Raw genomic sequence first — 23,285 nt, 5'->3', positions numbered from 1 at the left:
GACTCCACTTACCCTCCAGGCACCGCTGAACTAAGACAGCAAAGTTCCCATTACAAGCCCTCATGCCCTGACCCATCCCTTCTCCTCCTCAAGGGTCCCAGGAGCCCAAACTTGACTGGGAACACTAACACGTCTCCTCCCAACCTTTTCCGCAATAGAATCCAAAATTCATGGATCAAAGGAGCTGGGAGGAATTTAGTGGTAGGTTATCCACTCCAGCCCCACCAGAAGCCCAGGAACCAGAGGGTGGCCCAAAGTTACACAGATAATTAACGGTGGAACCCAGAAGTCCTGATTCCCAGGCCAGGGCCTGTTCTTCCCATTTACCCGTACAGCACACTTTTTCCAAGTCTTGCCTTCTATCTAAGACCTGCCTTCTCTCCCTGCCCCAGCCCAGCCCAGCCCTGAGCTCTCAACCTCTGGACCCCCATGGCAGTTACTCACTGCCTTGGACTTGCGTCTGAGGAGGGGTCTCCACCTCACCAGCCAACAAACGTTACTTTGTAACAAGACTTTCTCCCTTTGGTCACCAGGTTCTTCCTGAAATTGCTTGAAGAGTAATCCAAAACACCCGGATTCAACATGATTCTAATGAGTTCGTTGGAATGTAGGCACAAGCAGATGTTTCAAATGGAAGTGTGTGACTGGCTTGGCGAGGAGCCTGTGACCTCTGTGACAACCTAGGGCAGTGGGACCTTTGCTCAGAGTGGCACAGATGCTACTCCACCTACCAGGAGCCCTGGCAGAAATGCTGCTCCTCCCTGACGTCCCTGTGAGCTGTACCCCCTCCCCTCCCCTGGGCAGGGGCTCCTCCCCTACCTTGCATGCTGGGTCCCAGGGGTGCTGGGAAGCAGGTCCAGCTAGTCTTTCTTCTATTCATTGCCTTCTGCACAGTTTTTATACCTCTCCTTCCTCTTACCCACACCTGCCGTCTCCTTTCTTTTCCCTAACAGCCAGAATGGGGACAAAGGCTGAAATTAAGAGCTGCAGCTTTGGAGTCACAAGGCCGTGAGTTCAAATCTCAGCTCAGCCACTTCCTGGCCAAGGGTCCTCCAACTAACTACTCAGACTCTTTCCAACACCTTAGATCTTTCATTTAAAACAAACAAACATGGCTTCCCTAGTGGCGCAGTGGTTAAAAGTCCGCCTCCCAATGCAGGGGGCACGGGTTCAAGCCCTGGTCCGGGAAGATCCCACATGCCGCGGAGCAACTAAGCCCGTGCGCCACAACTACTGAGCCTGTGCTCTAGAGCCCGCGAGCCACAACTACTGAGCCCTCGTGCCACATCTACTGACGTCCGCACACCAAGAGCCTGTGCTCCGCAAAAACAGAAGCCACCGCAGTGAGAAGCCCGCGCACCGCAACCCAGAGTAGCCCCTGCTCACCGCAGCAAGAGAAAGCCCGTGTGCAGCAACAAAGACCCAACACAGCCAAAAATAAATAAATAAATTAAAAAAATTTTTTTTAAATTAAAAAATGATTGGGGGGCAGCCCTAAAGGCTTCCTCACAGGATTGTTGTAAAAAATGAAGAAGATATATCTCCACAGGCCCCAATCTTTTGTGGGTCCAGAAGGTCAGCAAGCCCGAAGCCTCCAGCAGTCCCCAAACAATGCTCTTAACTGGGACCACCCCCCCCAAAGTTGTCGTGGCTGTCAAGTTCCTTCCGCGAGCTTCTAGGCCAAACCCACCTCACCTTAGAGTTGTCTGTCATTACCGAAGGAATGGCAATGACCTCTAGAATGCCAGGGAGAGCTGGCCAGAGAGATTCCACCAACGACCTGTCCGCCTCCTGTGGGACACCCAGAATGGAAAGCAACTGAAAGCCCTTGAGGGAGCTATCATTCAGGAGCAATCCCACCAGGGTGGGCCCTCTACCTGGGTGCTTGGTGTGACTTGAGGAACCCCAGATGCTCTCTGCACCCCAAAACTCCTACTCCTTGTCACTGGGCCTCACATCCCACCATTAGACCTCAGCCCACCAGCATATATGAGTTCCTACCATTTTCCAGGCACCATGCTTAATGGTAGGCTTAATCCCTTTAGGTTATATATGACCCTCTTCTAAGCATTTTCTGTTAGAAAGGCAAATACCCGCTGAGATGGGTAATGCATTAAGTCGCCAGCACCCCAGTTTGAACTAATTGGGGGCTTCTTGCTTGTAAGACAGCAGAGAAGGACTGGATATCTTTAGCAAAAGGGAGCTCAAGTTCAGAGGGCAGAGGTGACTACGGAGCAAGACAGAGCACCAACCTGGTCTTTTTCTGTGGTGGGTTTGTAGGGCAAGTCCCCTCCTTCCTCTACCCTTTCACCAAGACAAACACACCCATTGCCCCCAGAGGTAAGCAGCGGGGGGCTGGGCAGCCTTGGCTCTGCTGCAGAGGGGCGGGGCCTGCCCTTCACCATCTCCAGGGTAAGGACACCCTGAACCAGTGCCTACTCACTCTCCAACAAGTCCGGGGCCTGCAGTTCAGGTAATCTCACCCGAGCCCACCAGTAAAAGTGAGACCTCACCCTCAGCCCCTGTTCAGGAGGGAGAGAGGAAAGAAAGAGGGAGGGAAGGAAAAAAGCTTTTTTTCTAGGCTGAATTCAAGACTTGGCCAGCAGAAGGGAGAATGCTGTTAGTCTGCAAGGGGCCACTCCAAACCCCCCACCCCTACTCTATACCCAGGGTTGTCCCCACCCGCCACGGAACCTTGCCCTCCATCTGCCACCATCATCCAGGTTGACAGGGGACGCCTGTGCGGGCTGCAACCCGACCAGCAACCAGGCAGTGAGAACCTATGCTTGTCGAGGCAGGCCTTCCCCAGCATGGCTCCTTCCAGGGCAGAGGAGGGGAGGAAGGGCACCTGAGTCCCCCACCCCACCTTGGAGCCATAGCCACCCTCCATAAAAAGTCTAGAAGGATGCTCCAGAGTGTGAAAGAGCAACTGAGTGACTTCTTGGTTCCTACTTTATGTCACCACCAGCTATTGAGGGCCCTCTGTTCTCGCACAGTGGGGACAATTCCTTCACCATCTCTGCGATGACATAGTGCCCAGCAGGTACCCGGCACACAAATAGGACTTCCTGTATATGATCACACTGATATGGGATGCAGTGTCATACCTGGCCCTTTTTACTCCCTATAACAACCGCACTCACTCCTAAGACACACAAGGGGAAAAAGGGCTTTTCAGTCACATGGTAGGGTTGGGGAAAATATAGTTTACCAATAATGATTGCCATTTACTGAGTGCTGGCTAGGGGTCTGGCAAAAGTGCTCCATGAGGATTATCAAAGGGATAGGTACTATTATTATCCCAATTTACAGACAAGAAAACTGAGGCCAAGAAAGAGATTCAGACATTTGCCCAACATCACACTGAAGTTTGAATGAATACTTGTTTGAATTGAAGGCTCCCGTTCTAGGTCATGGACAAGTAGGAAGGAGGGGCAGACATCTTGCCCAAAAAGACTCCTATCCATTCTCACCAACAGGCATAAAGGCTTGGAGCAGGCCTGCAAAACCCTGTTACTTGTTCTGCTCGGATTGCAACAGGTCCAGCTCTCCTAAAAGTGTTTGCAGGTCATCTCTGGAATGGCTACACTCCTCCATGGTCTTTGGGGCCCTGGAAGCTTTCAAGGATCCGAAATGCTCCCACTGCCTCTGCCTTTCCTAATGTAGGCCCCTATCAAACAGGACTGGGGCTTGCAGCTCCTCAATCTCCTCCTCTCCGGGAAGAGGTCTCAACAGGTGGGAGGGGGGTGCATCACGGTAGGGTCCTCCAGAGTTGAGCTGGGCGGCCGGGAGGGCTCTCACTTCCTCCCCGCCACCCCCGCAGGCTGAGCTGTGCCTCGCGCTGGGAAACATGGGCACTGCAGTCACCACTGGGGCCTGCGGCTCGCCTAAAGGCCGCGGACCTCGCGGCGTCTCTTGGTCCTGGGCCGGAACCCGCAGAGACCCTCCGGGTGCACTCGCAGCAGGAAGCGCCGCGGAGAGCCCAGGACTGGGACTGGAGCGGCCGAAGCTCTCTGGTGGCCGCGGCTCCCCGCCTCTCCCCGCCTCCCCCCAGCTGCCAAGCTCCAAGGCCAGAGGCCAGAGCCGCTGGCTAATTTTTCACGCCCCCCAGACCGCCTCCCTAGGTGACGCTACAGCCTGTGCGGTTCCTTTAAAGGCTGCGGGTTCCGTTCTTCTTTCCTTTTCCACTGGATGCCAAAATATGCAAATCCGGGGACCGGAATCAGCAGCCAAATAGAGAAGGAGAAGGGGCGCGGCCGGCGCGTCACCGGATCCGCTCCTTGTATGGCTCTTCCCGGCTTGGCCCGCCGCCCCGCGACCCTCCCTGCAGCCGCCAGGGCCCCTCCCGCGCCCAGCCTGGCTCACACTGCCGCCCACGCCCCCGGGCCGGCCAATCGCCCCCCCTTGGGAGGGAGCCGGGGGCGGGAGGCGCTGCATGCCCTGATTCCGGCCGGAGCTGGGGACCGCTGCAGAGCGCTCCCTCCCCGCGCCGCGCGGGCGGAGGAGAGCCCAGGGGCGCAGAGCCTCCCCGGTATAGGTGTGGGTAGCCTGGCGGGAGCGGCAGCAGGGGCGGGGGAGAGGGGGCCCGCGGCGGCGGGAATCCCTCCTTTCCTAAGAACCAGAGGAGATCCGGGGGAGGCCGGGCCCTCCCACCCCTAGTTCTCCACCGAGTGAAGTGGAGGGGAGGAGAGAGAGGTTGTCATCCACCCCCACGACGATGTGCAGCTCGGGAGTTCCTCCCACACGTCCCCGGCCCGCGTGGCCCTCCCACGGACTGAGGCCCGGGGATCCTCTCCTCCTCCTTGTCAATACTCCCACTCCCCCTGAGAAATGCATGTTCCCCCAACCCCGACTCCCCAGCGAGGAACGCGGGATCCACGGCGCCCACACGGCCAACGAGGAGGGACTCCTCCCACGCTGAGCCGGTGTGATCCGGGGTCGCTCCCCCACGCCCCCCTCCTCTCCTTTCCCTCTCCCGCGGCCCGGCCGCGCGCGCTCCGAAAACAGGCCTCGGGGAACATAGCCGCCCCCGGGATCTGCTGCCTCTCTGGGAGGTGACAGCGCTCGGGGTCGGCAAACAGGCAGCCCTTGACTGCAGGGCGCCGGCAGTCAGCAATGGGGACAGCCCTGTGGAAGGCGAGGGGGAGGGTAGAGAGCAGGGGAGGTCGTCGTGGTGGCTCAGAGACTGTGGTTCGGCAGGCTGCTGCCGCAACTCAGTGGCGGGCCCTTCGCAGGCAGCAATAGACAGCGACTGCGCCTGGGCCTGCTGGGCCCTCCTGCCATCCCGTGGCCAAAGGGGTGCTTTGGAACCATTAGGGAATTTATGGAGGGTTTGGTGCACGTGTTCCCTATCCCCTCAACTTCATTCCTTCTCCTTCACCACCAAAACTGCACATCCTCGACCCCCAAGGTGAGGAGTTCTCGCCTCCCGCGCAGCCGCTATGCAGCTACGAAATCTCCCAGCCACTGCGCTCAGCCGGGTGTCAGCACAGGGTCAGGGGCCCAGGGAGCAGCAGGGCTGTGGGCGGCGCATCGGAGGGAGGGCGGCACAAAAGTTCCCGGGATACTGGACCAGAGATCCCTGACCCGCTGGAATCCTCCTCAGAGGGACTTTGTCCCAGTGCCAGGCAGGATCCTGTACGCGAGAAGAGCGGCCGGGGCAGGGTCGGAGCGCACACCTTCCGGGTTCCCCAGAAGTTCCCAGGCTGCAAAGGGACCCCGCCGAGTGTTTTCAATTCTCTTTCTTCCTGCTGGGGGGCTGTTAGAGGCCACTTGCGAACGACCCCACCCCACGGCGCCCTGTCCTACAAGCGCGCTCTCCTAGTGCAGACATCAAATAAACACACAGGCGATTATTGCTCTTTCACCCCCGCGCTGCGTGCTTTACGCCGCACGTTCAGTTACACCCCTCTTTCCTCTCTCCTCTCGAATTTTCTTTCCTTCTTCTCTTCTATTTCTCTCTTTCTCTCTCTCTTTTTTTTAAGATCCGCGAGCGGTGCGGGCGCCGCACGTTGGCTGCGGCCCGCTTCCTGCTTTCTAATGTTCCATTGTGAGGAGCTTCCATTGTGACGTCGCGCCCCTTCGGCTGGGCTTTGTCTGTCCATATATGGGCAGCTACGTCACGGAGCTTTCCCGGGGCTCAGATAAATAGGCTGGTGGAGTTCCCTGGCTGGGAGCTTTTGGGCAGCAGTGAGCTTGCTAGGAAGCTGCGGGGCTGGTGGTGGTGGTAGCAGCGGCAGCAGCAGCGGCAGAGGCGGCGGCGGCGGCAGTGGCGGCGGTGGCGGCGGTGGCGGTGGCGGATCGGGGGGCGGGGGGGCCGCGGGCGCGCGTCTGTTTGTGTTATCAATACTGAGGCCGCGTGCGACCCCCTTGGGCCGAGATCCCCCCCCGGCCCAGCACCCACCCACCCCCCCCGCACACGCCCCCCCCCCCCCACGCCACGACCCAGCCTCTTACGGCACCAGCTGAGGCACCCAAGAGGATTACCCTCCTTTGCCCTCTCTCCCACCCACCCCCCAAAAAGAGAAGATCCCCTCCCCAGGCCCACCCCTTCCCCTCTTCCCTCCCCCCTCCTCCCGAACTTTCCCTCTCGCATGCTTTTCCCCTGCACCACGGATCGCCTCTCCGATGCCGCTTGCCTGGAAGCTGCGTTAAGAGCGAGCGGCGGCGGTGGCGGCGGCGGCGGCGGCGGCAGCTCGGGAGTGCTATGACCGGCAAACTCGCCGAGAAGCTGCCGGTGACCATGAGCAGTTTGCTAAACCAACTGCCTGACAATCTGTACCCCGAGGAGATCCCCAGCGCGCTCAACCTCTTTTCTGGCAGCAGCGACTCGGTAGCCCATTACAATCAGATGGCTACAGGTAAGGGCGGCGGGGAGGCGGCGAGGAAGGAAAGGGAGAGAGGAAGAGGAGGAGGGAACGAGCTAGCGATGGATGGATGGATGGATGGATGGATGGATGGATGGATGGATGGATGGATAGATGGGTGGATGGATGGATGGATGGATGGAGATATGGGGGGCGCGCTGGGAATTTTCCGGGGGTCGAGTTGCTTTTCCCACCCACTCCTCCCGCCCTCCCCGATCGGGAAGGCTCGGTTGGCGACGCCACGGTAGAGGCTTCGGTTCTCCCGGGTGGGGGCAGCCGCCGACCGAAGGGAGGTAGGTGCAAGCGGCTCTGGGGTTCTCCACTTAGGGAGCGCGATCGCCGGGCTGTGCGCAAGGCGTAATGCTGTCGCCCCCTTTCCCAGGAGGAGCCCAACGTCCCTTTTCACCCGCGCTCTCCCCCCTTACTCCCTCAGCCTCCCACCCGGGATGGAGCCATGTGCGGCGTGGAGTCCCCGCGGTGGGAGAGGTACTGCGACGCTGCCTTTCCAGGGCTTTCAGCAAAGCCGTGGGGGTGTGGGGACGGCGGGGAGGGGAGAAGGTGGGGGCCCACCCGCGCGGGGGCTGCCACAGGGGACGATCCCCGGACCGAGGAGCTTGCGAAGAGCGGCCACTCCCGCCATGGAGACACCGGCCGGTTTTCCGCCGCCCTCCACTCTCGCTAAGCTGAGGCTGGGCTTTCCCCCTCCAGCAAAAGCCGAAAGCTCCTTCAGGCCCGGAGGAGGCTGGGGCTGGGGGAGGCGGCGGGAGAGCTCCCTTTGCGGACAGCACCCCTCTACGCGCCGCGGACAAAGCGTCGGAGCACTCCGGGTCAGCTCCCCGGGCGCAGTGCGCACCGGGGGCTTCGTCGGGGCAGGAGAGGCGCGGGGTCCGGCGCGGACAGCGCTAGGGGAAGAGGCCGAGTTGTGTGCGCTGGAGAGCGAGAGCCCGGCGCGCTTCGGGTCTGAAACTACCTGTAGCTGCAGCTACCTGCCCGCCCCACCTCGGGAATAACAACAATGCTTCTCGCGCTCGCGCCTGTGTGTGTGTGTGTGTGTGTGTGTGTGTGTGTGTGGTACGGGAGTGTGTGTGTACGGCGTGTGCGGTGTGTGTGCAGCAGCCACTCCACACCCCGATCAGTAGTATTTTCCTGTATCCAGGTTGCGCCCGGGAGCGCGGCACCGCCCGCTTTGCGCCTGGCGCAGCCTACCCCATGCGCTGCGCACTCCACCCGGCCGCACCTCCACACCTGGGCAAGGACCTGGGCACCCCTGCCTGGGAGCCGACTCGGCTTCACTCACCCCTCCCCTTTCTCCCCCGCTCTCCGCAGAGAATGTGATGGACATCGGTCTGACCAACGAGAAGCCCAACCCGGAACTCTCTTATTCGGGCTCCTTCCAGCCAGCCCCTGGCAACAAGACCGTGACCTACTTGGGAAAGTTCGCCTTTGACTCCCCTTCCAACTGGTGCCAGGACAACATCATTAGCCTCATGAGCGCCGGCATCTTGGGGGTGCCCCCGGCCTCTGGGGCACTCAGCACGCAAACCTCCACAGCCAGCATGGTGCAGCCGCCGCAGGGGGAAGTGGAGGCCATGTATCCGGCGCTGCCCCCCTATTCTAACTGCAGTGATCTCTACTCGGAGCCTGTGTCTTTCCACGATCCCCAGGGCAACCCCGGGCTCGCCTATTCCCCCCAGGATTACCAATCGGCCAAACCGGCCTTGGACAGCAATCTCTTCCCCATGATTCCTGACTACAACCTATACCACCACCCCAACGACATGGGCTCCATTCCGGAGCACAAGCCCTTCCAGGGCATGGACCCCATCCGGGTCAACCCGCCCCCTATTACCCCCCTGGAGACCATCAAGGCATTCAAAGACAAGCAGATCCACCCGGGCTTTGGCAGCCTGCCCCAGCCGCCGCTCACGCTCAAGCCCATCCGGCCCCGCAAGTACCCCAACCGACCCAGCAAGACCCCGCTACACGAGCGGCCCCACGCGTGCCCGGCGGAGGGCTGCGACCGCCGTTTCAGCCGCTCGGACGAGCTGACCCGGCATCTGCGCATCCACACGGGCCACAAGCCCTTCCAGTGCCGGATCTGCATGCGGAGCTTCAGCCGCAGCGACCACCTTACCACTCACATCCGCACGCATACGGGCGAGAAGCCCTTTGCCTGCGAATTCTGCGGGCGCAAGTTTGCGCGCAGCGACGAGCGCAAGCGCCACGCCAAAATCCACCTCAAGCAAAAGGAGAAGAAGGCGGAGAAGGGGGGTGCGCCTTCTGCGTCCTCGGCGGCCCCGGTGTCCCTGGCCCCTGTGGTCACCACCTGCGCCTGAGGCTCGGGCCCCCAGATCACACTTTTCCCCTTCAGTGTCTCCCGGCTGCTGGCCTGAATGCAGCCGGAAAGCTAGCCACGGAGGCGCAGGGGCTGCGCCCTGGCCTCTCCATGGACGTAAGGCCCCTTGTTTCCCTTCGCTGTCCCCCGTTTCCACCCTTTCACACCGGCCAACGGTCGGGGGCCAGGGCAGGAGGCGCCTTCCCCTTGCTGCCCCCTATTAGCCAAGGCGTGGGGGCGGAAAGGTGGCGTCTAGCCCGCTTTGTTCAGTTGGGATCGTCTTGATCCAGGGGCCGCCGGGCCGGGCCAAGGACCTGCGGGGGACTGAAGGCTGGGCCCGCCCAAGCCTCGCTGGACCCAAGCACCTCACGGTTCTCCCCACGTCTCCCTCGGTTCCCCATCGAAGACCCGAGAGGGGGAGGGGGTAAGGAGCGCACCAAAGCGCAGAGCTTGCTGCCCGCCGCACGCACGCGCGCCTGCGTGCGGGGATGCGCGCGAGTGTGCGTGCTCGCGTGAGTGTATGTGTGCGTGTGTGTTTCTGTGTGTGTGTGTGTGTGTGTGTGCGTGTGCGCGCGCGCGCGCTCGCACGTGTGTGTGCGAGACTCTTGAGCTGAACTGGGCTATGTCCACCCCAAACTCTTCCCCACCTCGGGTCCCCAGGCCGCTGGGGGCCTGCACGTGGCGGGACGAGACGGTCTTCCATCTGCTCCGAAATAATGTTTCTTACAGAAATGCCTCGGGTGCCGCCGCCGCGGTGCTGCTACCGCCGCTTAGGGTTTGGCCCCTCAGAATCCCTCCTTTTCCGAGCGCTTCCCTCTCAAGGCCTCAGGGCAGTTTGATCTTCGGGGAGAAGAAGCAGCCATCACTGAACCTGCCTTTAAAAAAAATGTGTTTTCTCGGCCCCAGAGATTTTTAAATCTCTGTTCCTGAGTTTGCCCTCTGCCCTTTTTCCCCCTCCTCTCCCTTCTCCCCTCTAAGCCTTTTCCCATCTCTTTCCAAATCTTTTTCCAAAAAGGCAGGCCTCAACCAACCACCCCATTTTGCCATCTTTTTGTTCTCTCACTCACATACCCATTTCTCTTCCCACCATTAATGGGAATGCAGCCTTTTTTTTCCTCTCTCTCTTTGTCATCACCAACACAACAGGTAGAATTCAAATTTATGAATACGGTGTGTGTGTGTATGTATGTATATATGTGTGTCTACACACACACACATATATACATTTATATATAACATGCACACAATATGTATTCCTAGTAAAATAAAATCTCTAAGGTACTTGGCTATCCAGTGCAGTGCACCGGAATAAAGAGAACTTGTAGGCATTTACAGCTTTAAATGATTTATTTTTTATGAAAAATTTAACTGATGAGATTATATCTACATGTGTGTATGTGTGTGTGAGTATGTATATATACATCCATATACACACATATACGCACATCTCTGTCCAAATTTTCCTCAAAGCTATGGGGATGTTTGCATTAATCCATGTTGCTGAATGAGGCACATCTTCTCCATACCCCAGTCTCACCTTCTCCCCGCCCTACCTCACCTCTTCTCAGGCACCCCCTCTCCCCAGCCTCCTCCACACAGGGGTGACTCTTTGGAAGTGGAGTAGTAGGGAAGGTTACTCTCTGACACAGCTTCCAGTGCAGTCTTGCCTGAATGTACTGTTCCCTGTTAGCGTTATTTCTCCTGTGGTCAGTAAGCTGCCCAGAGAGAAGGAACAAAGGTCTGGAGTTTACAGAATGTCTGTTTTTAAAGTCACTTTATGCATTTCCCACTTTTTTTTTTTTTAAAGAAAAAAGCACCGGTTTTTTTGGTGGCGGATAGATAATACTAAAGGAGTCTAGTGAAAGGGGGGAAAAATCAAAGAGCAGGGGACTGTGGACTTCCAGGTACTTGGACTTTTTGTAGAAGGAGAGAGAAGTGGATGAAGTTTGCCGGGAGGGCCCATATTTTTTCAGCTGAAGGGTAAAATCTTTCTTTGCAGAGACAGTATTTTGCTGAATACTTTTTATAATGTGATGATTATTAAAAACAAAAATTTTGGTCACTTCAAAGCTGGAAGGAGGAATCAGATATCCTTTAATATTTTTTCCTTACTCCTTCTGGTATATGCATGTCACTGCATGATAACTCTGAGTTTTCCTTTGTTTTAATAAAACTGTTCTCAGACATTTAAGCTAAACTAAGAGAAAACTAGCTTTGTTGCCAAAAGGTTGTGCTATCCAGATTTTTTATATGTCTGCATGTTTTAAGAAAAAAACAGCAAAAGAAAATGCACTCTAACTTATGTGAACTGAGAGAAAAAAATCAGGTTTTAAACAGGAAAACCTATGGGGAATGATATTTTTTGAAAGACTTTTGTATAAAGTTGAGTACTTAGAAAAAGACAAACCAGATGTAATATATTTTGTGGATGTTTTTATTTCTTGGATTTATAGTACCTTATACTAAGGTTAAAAAAATATGCTTGTTATCGTGAAAAGGTGAAATTCTTCACCAACATTTCATTTGCTCCTTTGTCACATTGTTATGCCAATATAATATAGTTCATGAAAACAGCATTTTTAAAAACTGAAATATTGAAATGGTGTAATGTTGTACCATTTGCACTGTGAGCAAATGCTAATACAGTAAATATATTGTGTTTGCTGACAATCAGACGGCCTAGAAATCTCCTTATTTTATTTCTTGTTTTCATAGCATAAAGTTTTGGTTTGGCCCGTTTTTTGTCTTGTTTTGTTTCTGGCTGGTGGTTGGTCTGATAGGTTCTTACGCCTGGTTTTTGTGGTTCTTGCTCTGAAACCCCTCACCGTGGAAACATGGAGTCTGGTGTTCTTAGAAGTCGGTTAGAATTTCGTGTGGGTTCTGGCGTTTCAAACTCAATGTTGAGTGTTTACTCTGGTTCTCAGAGAATTCTACTGTGGTTCTAGGGATTCTCCTCCACCCTTCTGGGAGCCTCAAACTGCCAGAGAGATTAGGTGAACAGATTAGATAAGCTCATGGGAGCCGGGGCTGATGACTGGAACCTTCTAGAATCTTTCGCTCTGGTTTCCAATGGGTATTTGAGAGTAGAAGGGAGGGGATCTCCTGGCTTATGAACTATTTCTCTGGTGGCTTCAGGGAGCACCAGAATAGGACCTGCGGTGGTCTCTGCGGCCACACTGAGTACTACTCTGGCTAGAGCTTTTGAAGCCTGAGAAACAGATGGAGATTTGAGAGGGGGTTCTTCATTGTTGGCAAGATACCCAGAAAGATTGAAAGCTTTTTGGTGGTCAGATAATTGGGAAAAATCAGGTTTAAAAGCATTACAACGCAGTCGCACTTGGACAGGATACTCCAGGCCTCATTATTCGTAGCTGCCTGTCCTAGCTCTTATGAGCTACCCAAGCATCCGATGCTTAGAAGAGAAGAAAGAACACAGGAATTTGGAGAAATACAGGGAATGTCTTATAGAGCAGTAATCCCTCCCATCTTACAACTTCTATCACCCACAGAAGTGATGCTTCCCTACCCTATGAGCTTTCTTCTCCAGAACCTTCCCTTTCCTTAACTGATTTGATTTGCCAGCCCTAGAGCTTTCTCCATTTCTCTTGAAGAGATATGTACCCTCCACTTCCTTCCCATGTCCACATCTCCATCCTGCTCCCTTCACCTTATTTCCCATCGCTTTTAGAATCCTTTATCATTGGGAGGCTTGTTCTAGAACAGTCTTTGGACAGATCAATCCTCTCTCTCCTGCCTGCCCTCTTGCTTGGGTTTCTCAGCCATGCATTTTGCATATTATCTGCCTCAGCAACGTTTAGGGGCTTGGTGTCTGATACAGAGCTATGTCAATGTAGCATGACATTATGAATGGGGGACAGTGTCTCAATGCCTGGGGTGCCATTCAGGCCAGCCATACAGTGACAGAACTATACTATGGTGTCCCTGCTCAGAAACTGCTCTTATCACCGCCCCCTCCGCCCCCCACCCCACCCCTGCATCCTGCCCTCCATGTAGGCCCATCACAGTGAAAAATGTGGGTGGTATTTCTGGTTGGCTATAGTTACTGAGACGTTGAAGGCAGACCTGGGTGGAGGAGGTGGGCTCTGGCCTTAGAAAAGAATGTTTTTGAATTAAGAGATCAATAACAAGAACGCAAGATGCAGTCTTAAATTTTCTCACCCACACAGTTCTAGGTCACTGGCTGCCATCTTGAATTCCCTTCTCTCACCTCATGAAACTTTGAAACTTCCAAGCTGCAACTTTGTGTACAGCCACAAGGAGGTATCCTTCTTTTTTAACAGAGGGAATCCAAGATGGCCGAAAAGTCCTAATGATGGAGCATATAATCCATCTCTTTGCTAAACTGGATGAATCCTTCCAGATTTCTATGTGTTTTTCAAGTGAACATCGTCAGAGGAAGATAGCTTACTGGGTGTCGTCACAGTTAGCATTCAGCCCCACCTGCACCTTCTCCAATCAAGCCAGGCCTTCAGAGTGATACTTTCGTCAACAGTGTACTATGCGGCATGATTAATAAACTCGCTTCCCATTGGTGCATATTGCTCAACCCATCCTTGTTCAACCACTGGGTTACTTGGCAATATGGCAGCCTGCCTGGCTGCTACCAGCCCTGTGTGGTGTAATCTCTGATTCACACCTTGTAGCTAGATAAGGCTGCCCCAGATAGCATCACACCAGCAACCCAACCTGCCTGGGTTTTGTAAATATGGGGAGAGGAGATTCAACCCTGCAACTTAGGGGTGAAGTGGGGGTATGGTAGAGGAAAGGCCTGGATGGGGCTATCATGAGAAAGAATCAAGGGAGGCTTTGCAAAGAAGAGGCCTAGGAAAAAAATCAGGCATAAAAGTGTGGAAACCCTAGTTGTTTGGGGGTGAATGAAAGGACGCCCTCCCCCCATGCACATACCCCTCCAGAGTGGCCTACGGAAGGTGATGACTCTTTGCAAAATTGTACTCAGTTAAATGGAATTGGATACAAATGAGAAGATACTTTGTGAGAACGGAGGGCAAGGAATAGCTTACTTATATTTTTATATGGTGGTGGTTGTGGTGGCGGTGAGGTGGTGGTGAGTGAGTGTGTATGTGTGTGTGTGTGTATGTGTGTGTTTATGTATATTCACAAGTATATTAAAAGGAATAGGAAGATGGATTCCGGTGAATGTAGGCAGGAGCTATGGCCAATCGTTACTGATCCCCTTTTGCTAGTCCAGAATTTGCTTGCCATAGATGAGGGGGTTGTGAGCTGCCTTTTCCCAGCCTTGATCAGCTCCCCTTGTGTCCTGGAATAATAAACCTGGGGAAAGTAGGAGACCTCTGTGTGTCCCAAAGACTAGAAATCATACTGGCAGAAACCTTAACGACTAGGGGAAAATGACTTTCTAAAAGGTACCATGGGGTTTTAAAAATAGGTCAGAATCCTAAATCTATCTCAAGTGGTTCTTTTTAGAAAACCCACTCTGTGTGTGGAGAGGAATGAGGTCTCCAGAAGAAGGGGGAAGATCTGAGTGACGCTTGGAACCCCTTGGTCACAGCAGTCCCTGGAACAGCCCTGAGGACATGATCACTCCCCCATCAGTCATCTAAGAAGGCCTGGAACATGTCTGGCCTCATCAGCTTCTCCCAGCATCCCAGGTCTTGAAATTTCACCACTCCTTTTGCTTGAAGTTTACCATCCATGCCACCTCTAATATTTTCCACGATGATCATTTTCGCAACCCTCTACAAGAACAGAGGTGGGCCAGGGTTGGGGGCAGTGTCACGGGGCTTTCCCCAACTTGTGCTAAAGTCTCTGACGTGTCCATGCCCAAGCAGGAAGGGACCAGGCCCCGACTCTCCTGCCTGGGATCCTCATTCCCCATCTTCATCACGACTGCTTCATCTGGGCTCTGGAATTGGGGTCGTCCCTGCCGCTGTCCCTGCTGGCTACCAGGGGCACAGCGCTTCTCTGCCCACTGACCTGGGCATGAAAAACCTATGTCTTCCTTTCTGGCAAACACACAGATGGCTAGAAGAAAGGTTTCCGAGCAATCTTACTAAGGAGGTAATACAAACAGATCATGGACGCAAAGCCGCAAACAAGAATTAGAGAATACAAGGTTCTAGACGGTGCTGGCTACTTAAAAGAACATGGGGCTGGTTTACTGAGATCCTGCTCTGCTCTCAACGTCTCTGGATGAAGGCCGAACAAGGCAATCTCTGGGCCTTGGAATGCCTTTCCTGGACCTCAGGAACCCCACTCTGCTCCTACAGTCTCCTCCTTCACCCATTCCTGGGGGCCTCCAGGACTCTACAACCCTCCATTTCCATCATCACTCCAGTGATGTTCTCTCATTTGCATGGCGCGTGATCGCTAGACCTTCAGGTGGCTCTCCCCATGAGGCTTGCCCAGGGCCTGCAGCCGTCTCTACCTTGGACCTTTCACAGTAGCATCATGACCCGACCAAAAACAGAAGTTCTCTTCTAATCCGGCCAACAGCAGACTCGAGTCCCCTTTGGGGTCACCCACTGAGTTCCCAGCGAGGGGCTCAGGAATGCTTCCATCTCTCAGCTCCCTGGAGGAAAAGAGATGTCTTAAAGCCCCTGAGGCTGGAGACAGCCCAGCCCTCCATGGGGGAAGTCACCCTTGTCTGAAGTTACCCCTGCGTTCTCTGGGGTGGTTCACGCCAGGGCTTGACCGCTTACCCAGAATGCATCAGGTCCCTGTCTCCACCAGAGGGAGGGAGATTAGTGACCAGAACAGAACTGGGCCTTCAGGAACGTTGGCTTCTTCTCAACAACAGGCTGCAAGGGCTCTGGCGCTTTTACTCCTGAGGGTTTTTCCCCTCCGGGTGCCCAAAGTTCTTCCATTCTTCCTTGTTCCCTTCTCCCCACTACTTAGGAAGGTCAGGCCATCTGAGCAGGAAAGCAGAAAAATTTCCGGTTCCTGCATGACCCTAGGGTACTAAGGAAAGCTTCCTTGGGGGCACTTGTTACTTACTCAGGTCTCTGTCCTGAAAATTGAGAGGCAGTTTGATAACCCAGCAGCTACTCCAGCTTTTCCTTTGGGGCCGTTAACCTGCTTTGGAATCACCACCTCCATCCTCGATCTGAATCCCACCTCTTGCCACTTTCTTGCATCGTGACTGTCAACACGTTTCTTAGTCTCCCTGGATGTCACTTTCCTCCCATCTGATCATTACTCTTGTGGGGTTCAAAAGAAGTGATGTGTATGGGGCCTGATTCAGTGTGGGTGCTCCATAAACGTTACTCATCTTCCTTGCCCCTTGCCCCTGCCCCCTTTCCCCATCCTCCAAACCCAGATGTGAGAAAGTGGGCTCTGGCTCCACCAGGGATGGGTACACTGATTCAAAGACGGCCAGAGGAACTTGCAGTCCTCACGACCGCTCCCAACCCCAGCCGTCCACTGGACATCTGTATTCGGAAAATGGATCCTCTCCACCCCCAATCTGACCAGAGGACACAAGTCCTGTCCCCTCTTGGCCACAGCTGCTGCTCGTTGTTGCCATTTCTTGACCTGGTTCCTGACCCCTTCCCAGGTCCTTTTGTCTCTCTCACTTAGATGGGTGGGTGTAACACCTTCCTGATCCAGTATCATCTGCAAAGTTAATTAATGTGTCATTGAGCTATTGCCTGCTTCCTGATCCTTACCAGGGATTTAAATAAAACGCAACAGTCCCAGCTCTTCCCCGACAGTCCCTCACCCTGGATCTGAGACTTGTTCTTAGTCATCAGTCCTTGACCTCAGCCTTCTAGCCAGTTCTCAGCTTCCAGCCCCAGAGCTGGTGGCACTGCCACCCCCAACCCAAGTCTGGGAGCAGAAGTGTCATCTAAGGCTTTAATGGCAGTGATGGTCTATGAGAGAATCAGGGATGTCAGGGCCCTTACCTCATCCCACTCCCCTGGGTGGGTTCCCCTAGATTTGTAGAGTCCTAGGGGACCTTAGAGGCAATTTAGTCCAACACTGCTTTTCGGGTAAGGAAATAGAGACCTCCAGAGGTCCCATGGCTTGTCCAAGGTCACACATCCAGTAAAGGCAGAGCCAGGATTTCAGATCCAGACTATCAGTGGAGGGTCCCATAAGAAGGTGCCGATTCCTTCATTTATTTAATAAATATTTATGGAAGGATATAGCCATCAACAACAACAAAAATCCCTCCATTCTCAAAGATTCTCTTCTCCAGGGCAGAAGCAGGTAAAAAACAAACAAGCAAATACATAACATGTCAGACTGTGATCTATATCGCGGAGAAGAATGCAGCCGAGGAAGAAGGAGTGCTGGCGAGCAGGTTACCATACATTACAGGGTGGTACGGGACAGCCTCACGGGGAAGGGGCCTCTGTGCACAGATGCAGGAGGTGATGCAGCTGGCCACACAGGGGCCTCTGGGCAAGAGCACTCTGGGCAGAGGGGATGGAGAGTGTAAAGGTCCTGGTGATGGTGTTCTTGGGCTATTCAAGGAATCACGTGGAGCCAGAGTGTCTGGAAAGGAGTGAGGCAAGGGGTCAGCCATAGGAAGAAGTCAGAGAGGTAGTGTGGGACCAGATCACAGAGAAAGCAAACACAGTCTGAAGACTCATGGTCAGGGAGAGCCCCCCCCCCCAACCTGCCACCGAGCCCCTGGCGAGAGCCACGACCCGTACCTGGGTGTCCTCTCCCTCTGTCCAGGCTGCCTCTCCTTTCAGCCTTCAAATCCCCCTTCCCCTGCTTGGCTTCTTCATCTCCCTGACTGCAGTCTTCTTAAACTTTCTTCCACGTCCTCTCAGAGGCCACCAATGCCTCCGAAACTCCAGCTTGTCCACAGAGAGACAGAACTGCCTCCCTTGAGAACCAAAGCCTGCGAACCCTTTCTCTTCCCGTTGCCATCTGCCTTGGTCCCAAGTTCCTAATAAGATGGATGACCCTTCCTGCTGCCCGACCTGAGAGTGGGAATCTCCCGTGGCCTCTTCTCTCAGAAACTGCCCCTGCAAAGGCAGCTCCCTCCTTCTGCGGCTGCATTGGCCATGTCTCCTGCCTTGGCAAAGAGCTGGTGGATGGCCACGTTCCTCTGATAGGATCATATTCTTACCCCAGCCCTGAACGTGTAAGATGGGACATTCCTGAAATCACTCCATCCACCATCTTCCCATCCACAAGCTCCAGCTCCCTGGATTGTTGCAAACCTCAGTCTTGGAGCATCATTTCTATACACTTGTCTGAGCAGTTTCATTCTGGAGGAGAAAAATGTCTTCCCCTTGCCTTTTCTTTGGTCTTCCGCTTCGTGTCTTTCCAAAAGCCCCCATCAGTGTCTGTCTTTCCGTGGCAACTTGGCATCATCCAGAGCTTCTTTGCATCTATTCATTTATCCATTAATTTAGCAAAACTGTATTAAAGCAGGTCCAGTACCTGCCCCAGGGAGGGGAGGGAAGCCGCAGGCAGTACAAAGACAAACATGCACAGGACACTGTCCCTACCCTCGAGGATCTTCCATTCTGTCAAGGGAGAGGCAAAAGCATAAACAGACTATTTCAATACATGGGGCCTGGTGTCATGGGATGGTGGTCCCTGATAGTAAGGCACCTAAATCAGAGTCTAGTGGGAGGCAGGGGAGGCGGGGGAGGTAAGGGTGGGTTGAGGGAAACTTCCTGGGGGATCTTAGAAAGTCCTCTCCCAGGTCCCACAATAATAAGGAAACCCCAAAGGTACTGAGAACTTACTACCTGCCAAGTGCCGTGCTAAGGTCTCTTGTGAGTTATCCCATTGGACTCTAGGTAGAGTGGATCTACCTGGGATGCTCCCCTGGTGGCCTGTAGGGCTGCTCACTCTCTTGTCCTTTTCCCCAAAGAGGAAGAGAAAATTCCAGTGGCCCACAGTCCCCAGGAAACAACCTAGCAGCTTGGAATCTCTGGAGCAGGCCCAGCTGGCTCGGTGGAGGTTGTCCAACCCAGATGACACTTCCCTGTGTTACATCCTGGTCGCTACTTCTTGCTACAGGGCAGCCATTTCTGGGGCTGGGGGGAGGGGTTAGGATGTGGGTTCTATCTTCTGATTCTCCTCGGTCTGTGCAGAGCATCCCTCCTGCTGGCCTCCCCGCCTGCTCCTCAGCCCAGAACCTGAGATGGTGAGCTGGGAGTAAAGACCGCCCCACACCCTCTTTCTTTTGGGCACTTAGAGTTCAGCTTCCACAATTCCAGACACGGACAGACCTCTGCCTTCCCCCTCCTCAGCCTACCCACCTGCTTCTCCTTTGCTGCTGTTGGCAGAGCTCAGGCTCTCAGCCAAAAGACCAAAGGCGTAGCTTCAGCCCTAGCATCGCCTTTCCCTCTGTGTTAGACCATAGGTCGATCTTGGAACTTGGTTGAGCCTCTGTTCTCCCATCTGTACAATGGAGTTCATGCCCCTACTCTCCACAGGGCCATTGAGCAGATGTGCTGCTATGTAAAATTGTGAAAAAGAGCTATTCTGTCCCAGAAACCTGAAGAAGACTGTTGAGGGATGCTTTTCTCCTTTGACAGGTGAATATTCCAGGCAGATGTTCCCGGCAGAGCTAGGAGCTAGGTCTGAGCTCTTCCTACTAGATCAGGTGAGGAAACCGCACAGGGTCCAGATGGCTCAGAGGTGACAAGCTCAGGCATGGTCCCTGCTTCACAGAAACTTCTGGGTCTTGGGGCGCTGAAATCTACATCCAATGAGAATCTAGATCGTCAAACAACTGTACACCTCTGGGCTCCACTACATCAGGAGTCAGGCGATCTGGCTGTCGGTCTTGACTCTGAGATTAGGACAAAATTGTATGATGCTTGCAAAGTCACTGTCCCCCTCTGGGTCTTAAAGTCCTAGCAGGAAAGTGAGTGGTGCTAGTGGTAGATCCATACAGCACCCCCAGCTCTGATGTTCTGGGACAAGCACACAGTACACACAAGACCCACCCCTTCACCTCCCCACAGCGGGGCTGAGCCAGAGCCTACAGCGGCAGGACGGCAGGACGCGGGAGACACCTCTGCTCCTGACCTCCTGGGCCTGAACTTAATGATCCTGCTTCCTGCTGCTCAGACTTTCCGGCCTCTCTCCAGACCCACTGGCTCCCTGGGCCCTCTGTTCCCTGACTATAGTTCCTTCTGGCCTGTGTCTGTGGTGGGGGAATGTTCTGCAGCTGTGATTGTTTGGGGAATGTGCTTTTTAACCCTTTCTCTCCCTTATTTGTCTGCAAAGTGCGTAGAAACTGGCATTTAGTGAGGTCCCCTGGTTTGGGGTCCCGTTCGACCCAAATGCTCTCAGAGTGGCCTGAGGGGCGTGGACGGTCAGCCTCCCGCCCATGGACTGGAAGGCCCCGGAGGGTGGCCGGCTCCTGGCAGGAGCCACTGCTCCGCTGAGGGAGCTGCAGGGCCTGGAGGGCTCAGAAGCTCTGCCTCTGGGTCTCCACCCTGAAGACGCATACTGCGGGGAGTCCTCCATGTTTGGATTTTAGCCCCAAACCCACCACCTGAGCCTCTACCTCTCCTACCGGGAAAGGCCTCTCAGGAGGCTTTGGAACCTCATTCCTTCTTTCCAACCCCAAAGCCCAAAGCCCAAAGCCCACCCTCCTCCTAACGGGCTGCCCGGAAACAGCAGCGTCTCCCAGCCGGCACACTCTCTCTCCCTTATCGAAACATCACCTATTTATTCCACCCCTCACCCCACTGGAGCATCTGCTGGGTTTCCCAACCACCCCTGGGTCAAGCCTGTGTCGGATGGGTTGAGTCATTACCTCCACCTCCTCCCCAACTCTCCCAGGTCCCAGGGCTTGGTCTGGTTTAGCAGGCTGGGAGGGACGAGGCAGTCCTCCCACGCAAGGAGAATCCAAGGCCCTATGGGCCTCCTGGGACAGGGATTTTCCTGATGTTCAGCCTACCTTAGTCTTCCCTGGAACAATACCTGGTGGGTCCCCCTATGTCAGCACCATAGACCCCTCCATCACCCATTTGACCACCCAACAGATCACCTGAGTTTGCTTCCTGCCCAGCTCTCCCCTGCAGCGCCTTCTCTGAGTACTCACAGAAACTTGGACGCAGCAGCTAACCTCTCTGGGCCTCAGATGACACATCTCTGAAATGGGGATAATAATACCTCGCCTGCCTCAGGCAGGACCCTGGGCCAGCCGATTTCCCAATGTCCTCTTCCGGTTCTCTTAGGTCTGCTTATTCTCAGCTCTTTCTCGCCCCTACTCTGAGAACAGCACCTCATCTGCACCCACTTGGGATTCTTAGCTCGCTTCTTCCCCATCCTTGGCACACCAGCCTTCTCCCAGCAGCTCTGTCCTTGGCTCCCACCTCTCTCCCATCCACATCCCCCTACCCTTGAGTCTCTCCAGACTTTCTTATAGGACTCTCCAAACAAATCCAAGAACAGGCCTCCAGACACCACCCCATCCCACGCCGCCACCAGAGGTTCAGGTCACCACTTCCCTCTGCACTCCCCTGGCATCGTCCAGGGAACCCCAGAGGTTACAGAGCAAAGCCCAGTTTCCCTCTGGGGACTGGAAGATGGGCTCTGGCCTCTGTTCATGCAGCATTTTGGAGCTGGCGGGGCCCTCAGCGGTCCCTTCTGTGTGCAGCCCGGTGGCGGCAGGGCGGGGGAGGGGGGTGTGCGGTGGGGGGGGGGGCTCCCCTCTTTGTACGCGCCCTGCACACATGCTCACAGCGGCCTCACTCAATTCTCCCGCAAGCAGTCTCTCCTGCCCTCCCTCCCCCTCTCGATTTCTCTTTCTGCGCTGTGCTCCTAGAACACACCCTCCCAGCCCACCGATCCTACACATGCCACTGCGCTTTACAAGCATCTCCAGAATTTCCCAGTTCTCCACTCGCTCCTCCACCCCACCCCTCTAACTCCTCCACCCCCAAAAGGGTGGGCCCCTGGCTGCCCACAAGACAGACATGCCTCAGCTTCCCCCAGCCTGCCTTTATCAGAAGAGTCTTTGCAGGCTCCTCCCTAAGCCCCTCACCTCCCTTTCCCCCTGAACGAAAGCAGCTCAAGGTCCCCAGCAGCCCTGGCAGCCCCTCCCTGGCATCTGGTGAAAGGACAAGAAAGAAGAACTGTAGGTTCTTTTTCCCCAAGACTCCTAGATTTTGCACCAAAATGCAGGGTGTGCTCCTGTTTGCATCTTTTTTTTTTTTTGTTTCCTTTCTGAAAATAACCATGAAACTATCATTTCCTCCCACTGCCTTTTCCCTATCTTATTTGGATTAGCAGAGTTGCTGGGAGAGGTGCTTTGGAGCCACTGACAGCCTCCTTCTCTGACCTGCGCCTGGAGGACTCACAGGTGGCCCTCAAGCAGGTGCTGCCAGATGGGTACTGGGTCCCACAGGTTGGAAGGAAGGAGTGCAGACGCTGGGCACGGTGGGTCCACGAGAACCCCCCCACCAAAAAAAAAAAAAAAAAAAAACCAGCAACAATCAAGGGCTTCTGGGAAACCAGGTTCTGCCTGGCCTTGTCCCCAGAGTGGCATAGATTGGGAAGAACTCTGCCCTGGTTTTCCCCTCAGCTGTAGCTCCTGGGTGTGGGGGAAGGACTGGCAGCTCAGCCCCCTCCCGGGCCGACAGGAAGGGAGGCTGCGATGGTTGCAGACTCTCAAAGTCTGTGTGCAGGGTGGGGGTGGGGGGAGATAAACACAGAGGAATCTATACTTACACAAGAAGGAAAATGGGGTACATGCTGGGGAATATATTGCTCTTTTTCTATTTTATTTTCATGCTCCTCCCTTTCAGCCATTCTGGGCGCCCATCCTGCTGCATCAGGCGAGCCTCTAAAGATGCCAGATCCAGGGCTGGGGGCGGCGGATCCGAGAGGCCCCCAAAGGAAGCTGCGGCTCACCGCACCCAAGCGCCTTCAGGGTCCAGCCACCTGACTTTCCCTTGACTTGCTTGAGAAACTGGGTTCTCCCTCCACCCCCATCCTGCTCAGCCCTCGCTGTGGAGAGTTGCTGGCCCCGCAGGTCTCAAGCCCTCTGTGACACCTCAGAGAGGTCCAGAGGCAGCGGCTTGGGCAGAGGGAGGGCAGTTAGACACGGAGGGGCGAGGAGCCTCTTCTTGCAGGGCGCCCCGTGGCCCCGG

At 54.8% G+C, this 23,285-nt stretch overlaps 1 protein-coding gene across 1 annotated transcript; it reads left to right on the top strand.

Moving 5' to 3' along the window:
• Nucleotides 1–6,372: 6,372 nt before the first annotated feature.
• EGR3 (early growth response 3) lies at nucleotides 6,373–11,874 on the top strand. The gene is made up of 2 exons (XM_027091980.1): nucleotides 6,373–6,860; nucleotides 8,193–11,874. The coding sequence occupies exons 1-2, from the start codon at nucleotides 6,707–6,709 to the stop codon at nucleotides 9,200–9,202; spliced, it is 1,164 nt and encodes a 387-aa protein (XP_026947781.1). The 5' UTR covers nucleotides 6,373–6,706; the 3' UTR covers nucleotides 9,203–11,874.
• The last annotated feature ends 11,411 nt before the right edge of the window (nucleotides 11,875–23,285 follow it).

This window comes from Aethalodelphis obliquidens, unplaced genomic scaffold, assembly GCF_003676395.1.
Source record: "Aethalodelphis obliquidens isolate GAN/ISIS:26980383/991018 unplaced genomic scaffold, ASM367639v1 scaffold74, whole genome shotgun sequence".
Classification (NCBI taxonomy): domain Eukaryota; kingdom Metazoa; phylum Chordata; class Mammalia; order Artiodactyla; family Delphinidae; genus Aethalodelphis; species Aethalodelphis obliquidens.
This window is presented reverse-complemented; position numbering and strand designations above follow the sequence as displayed.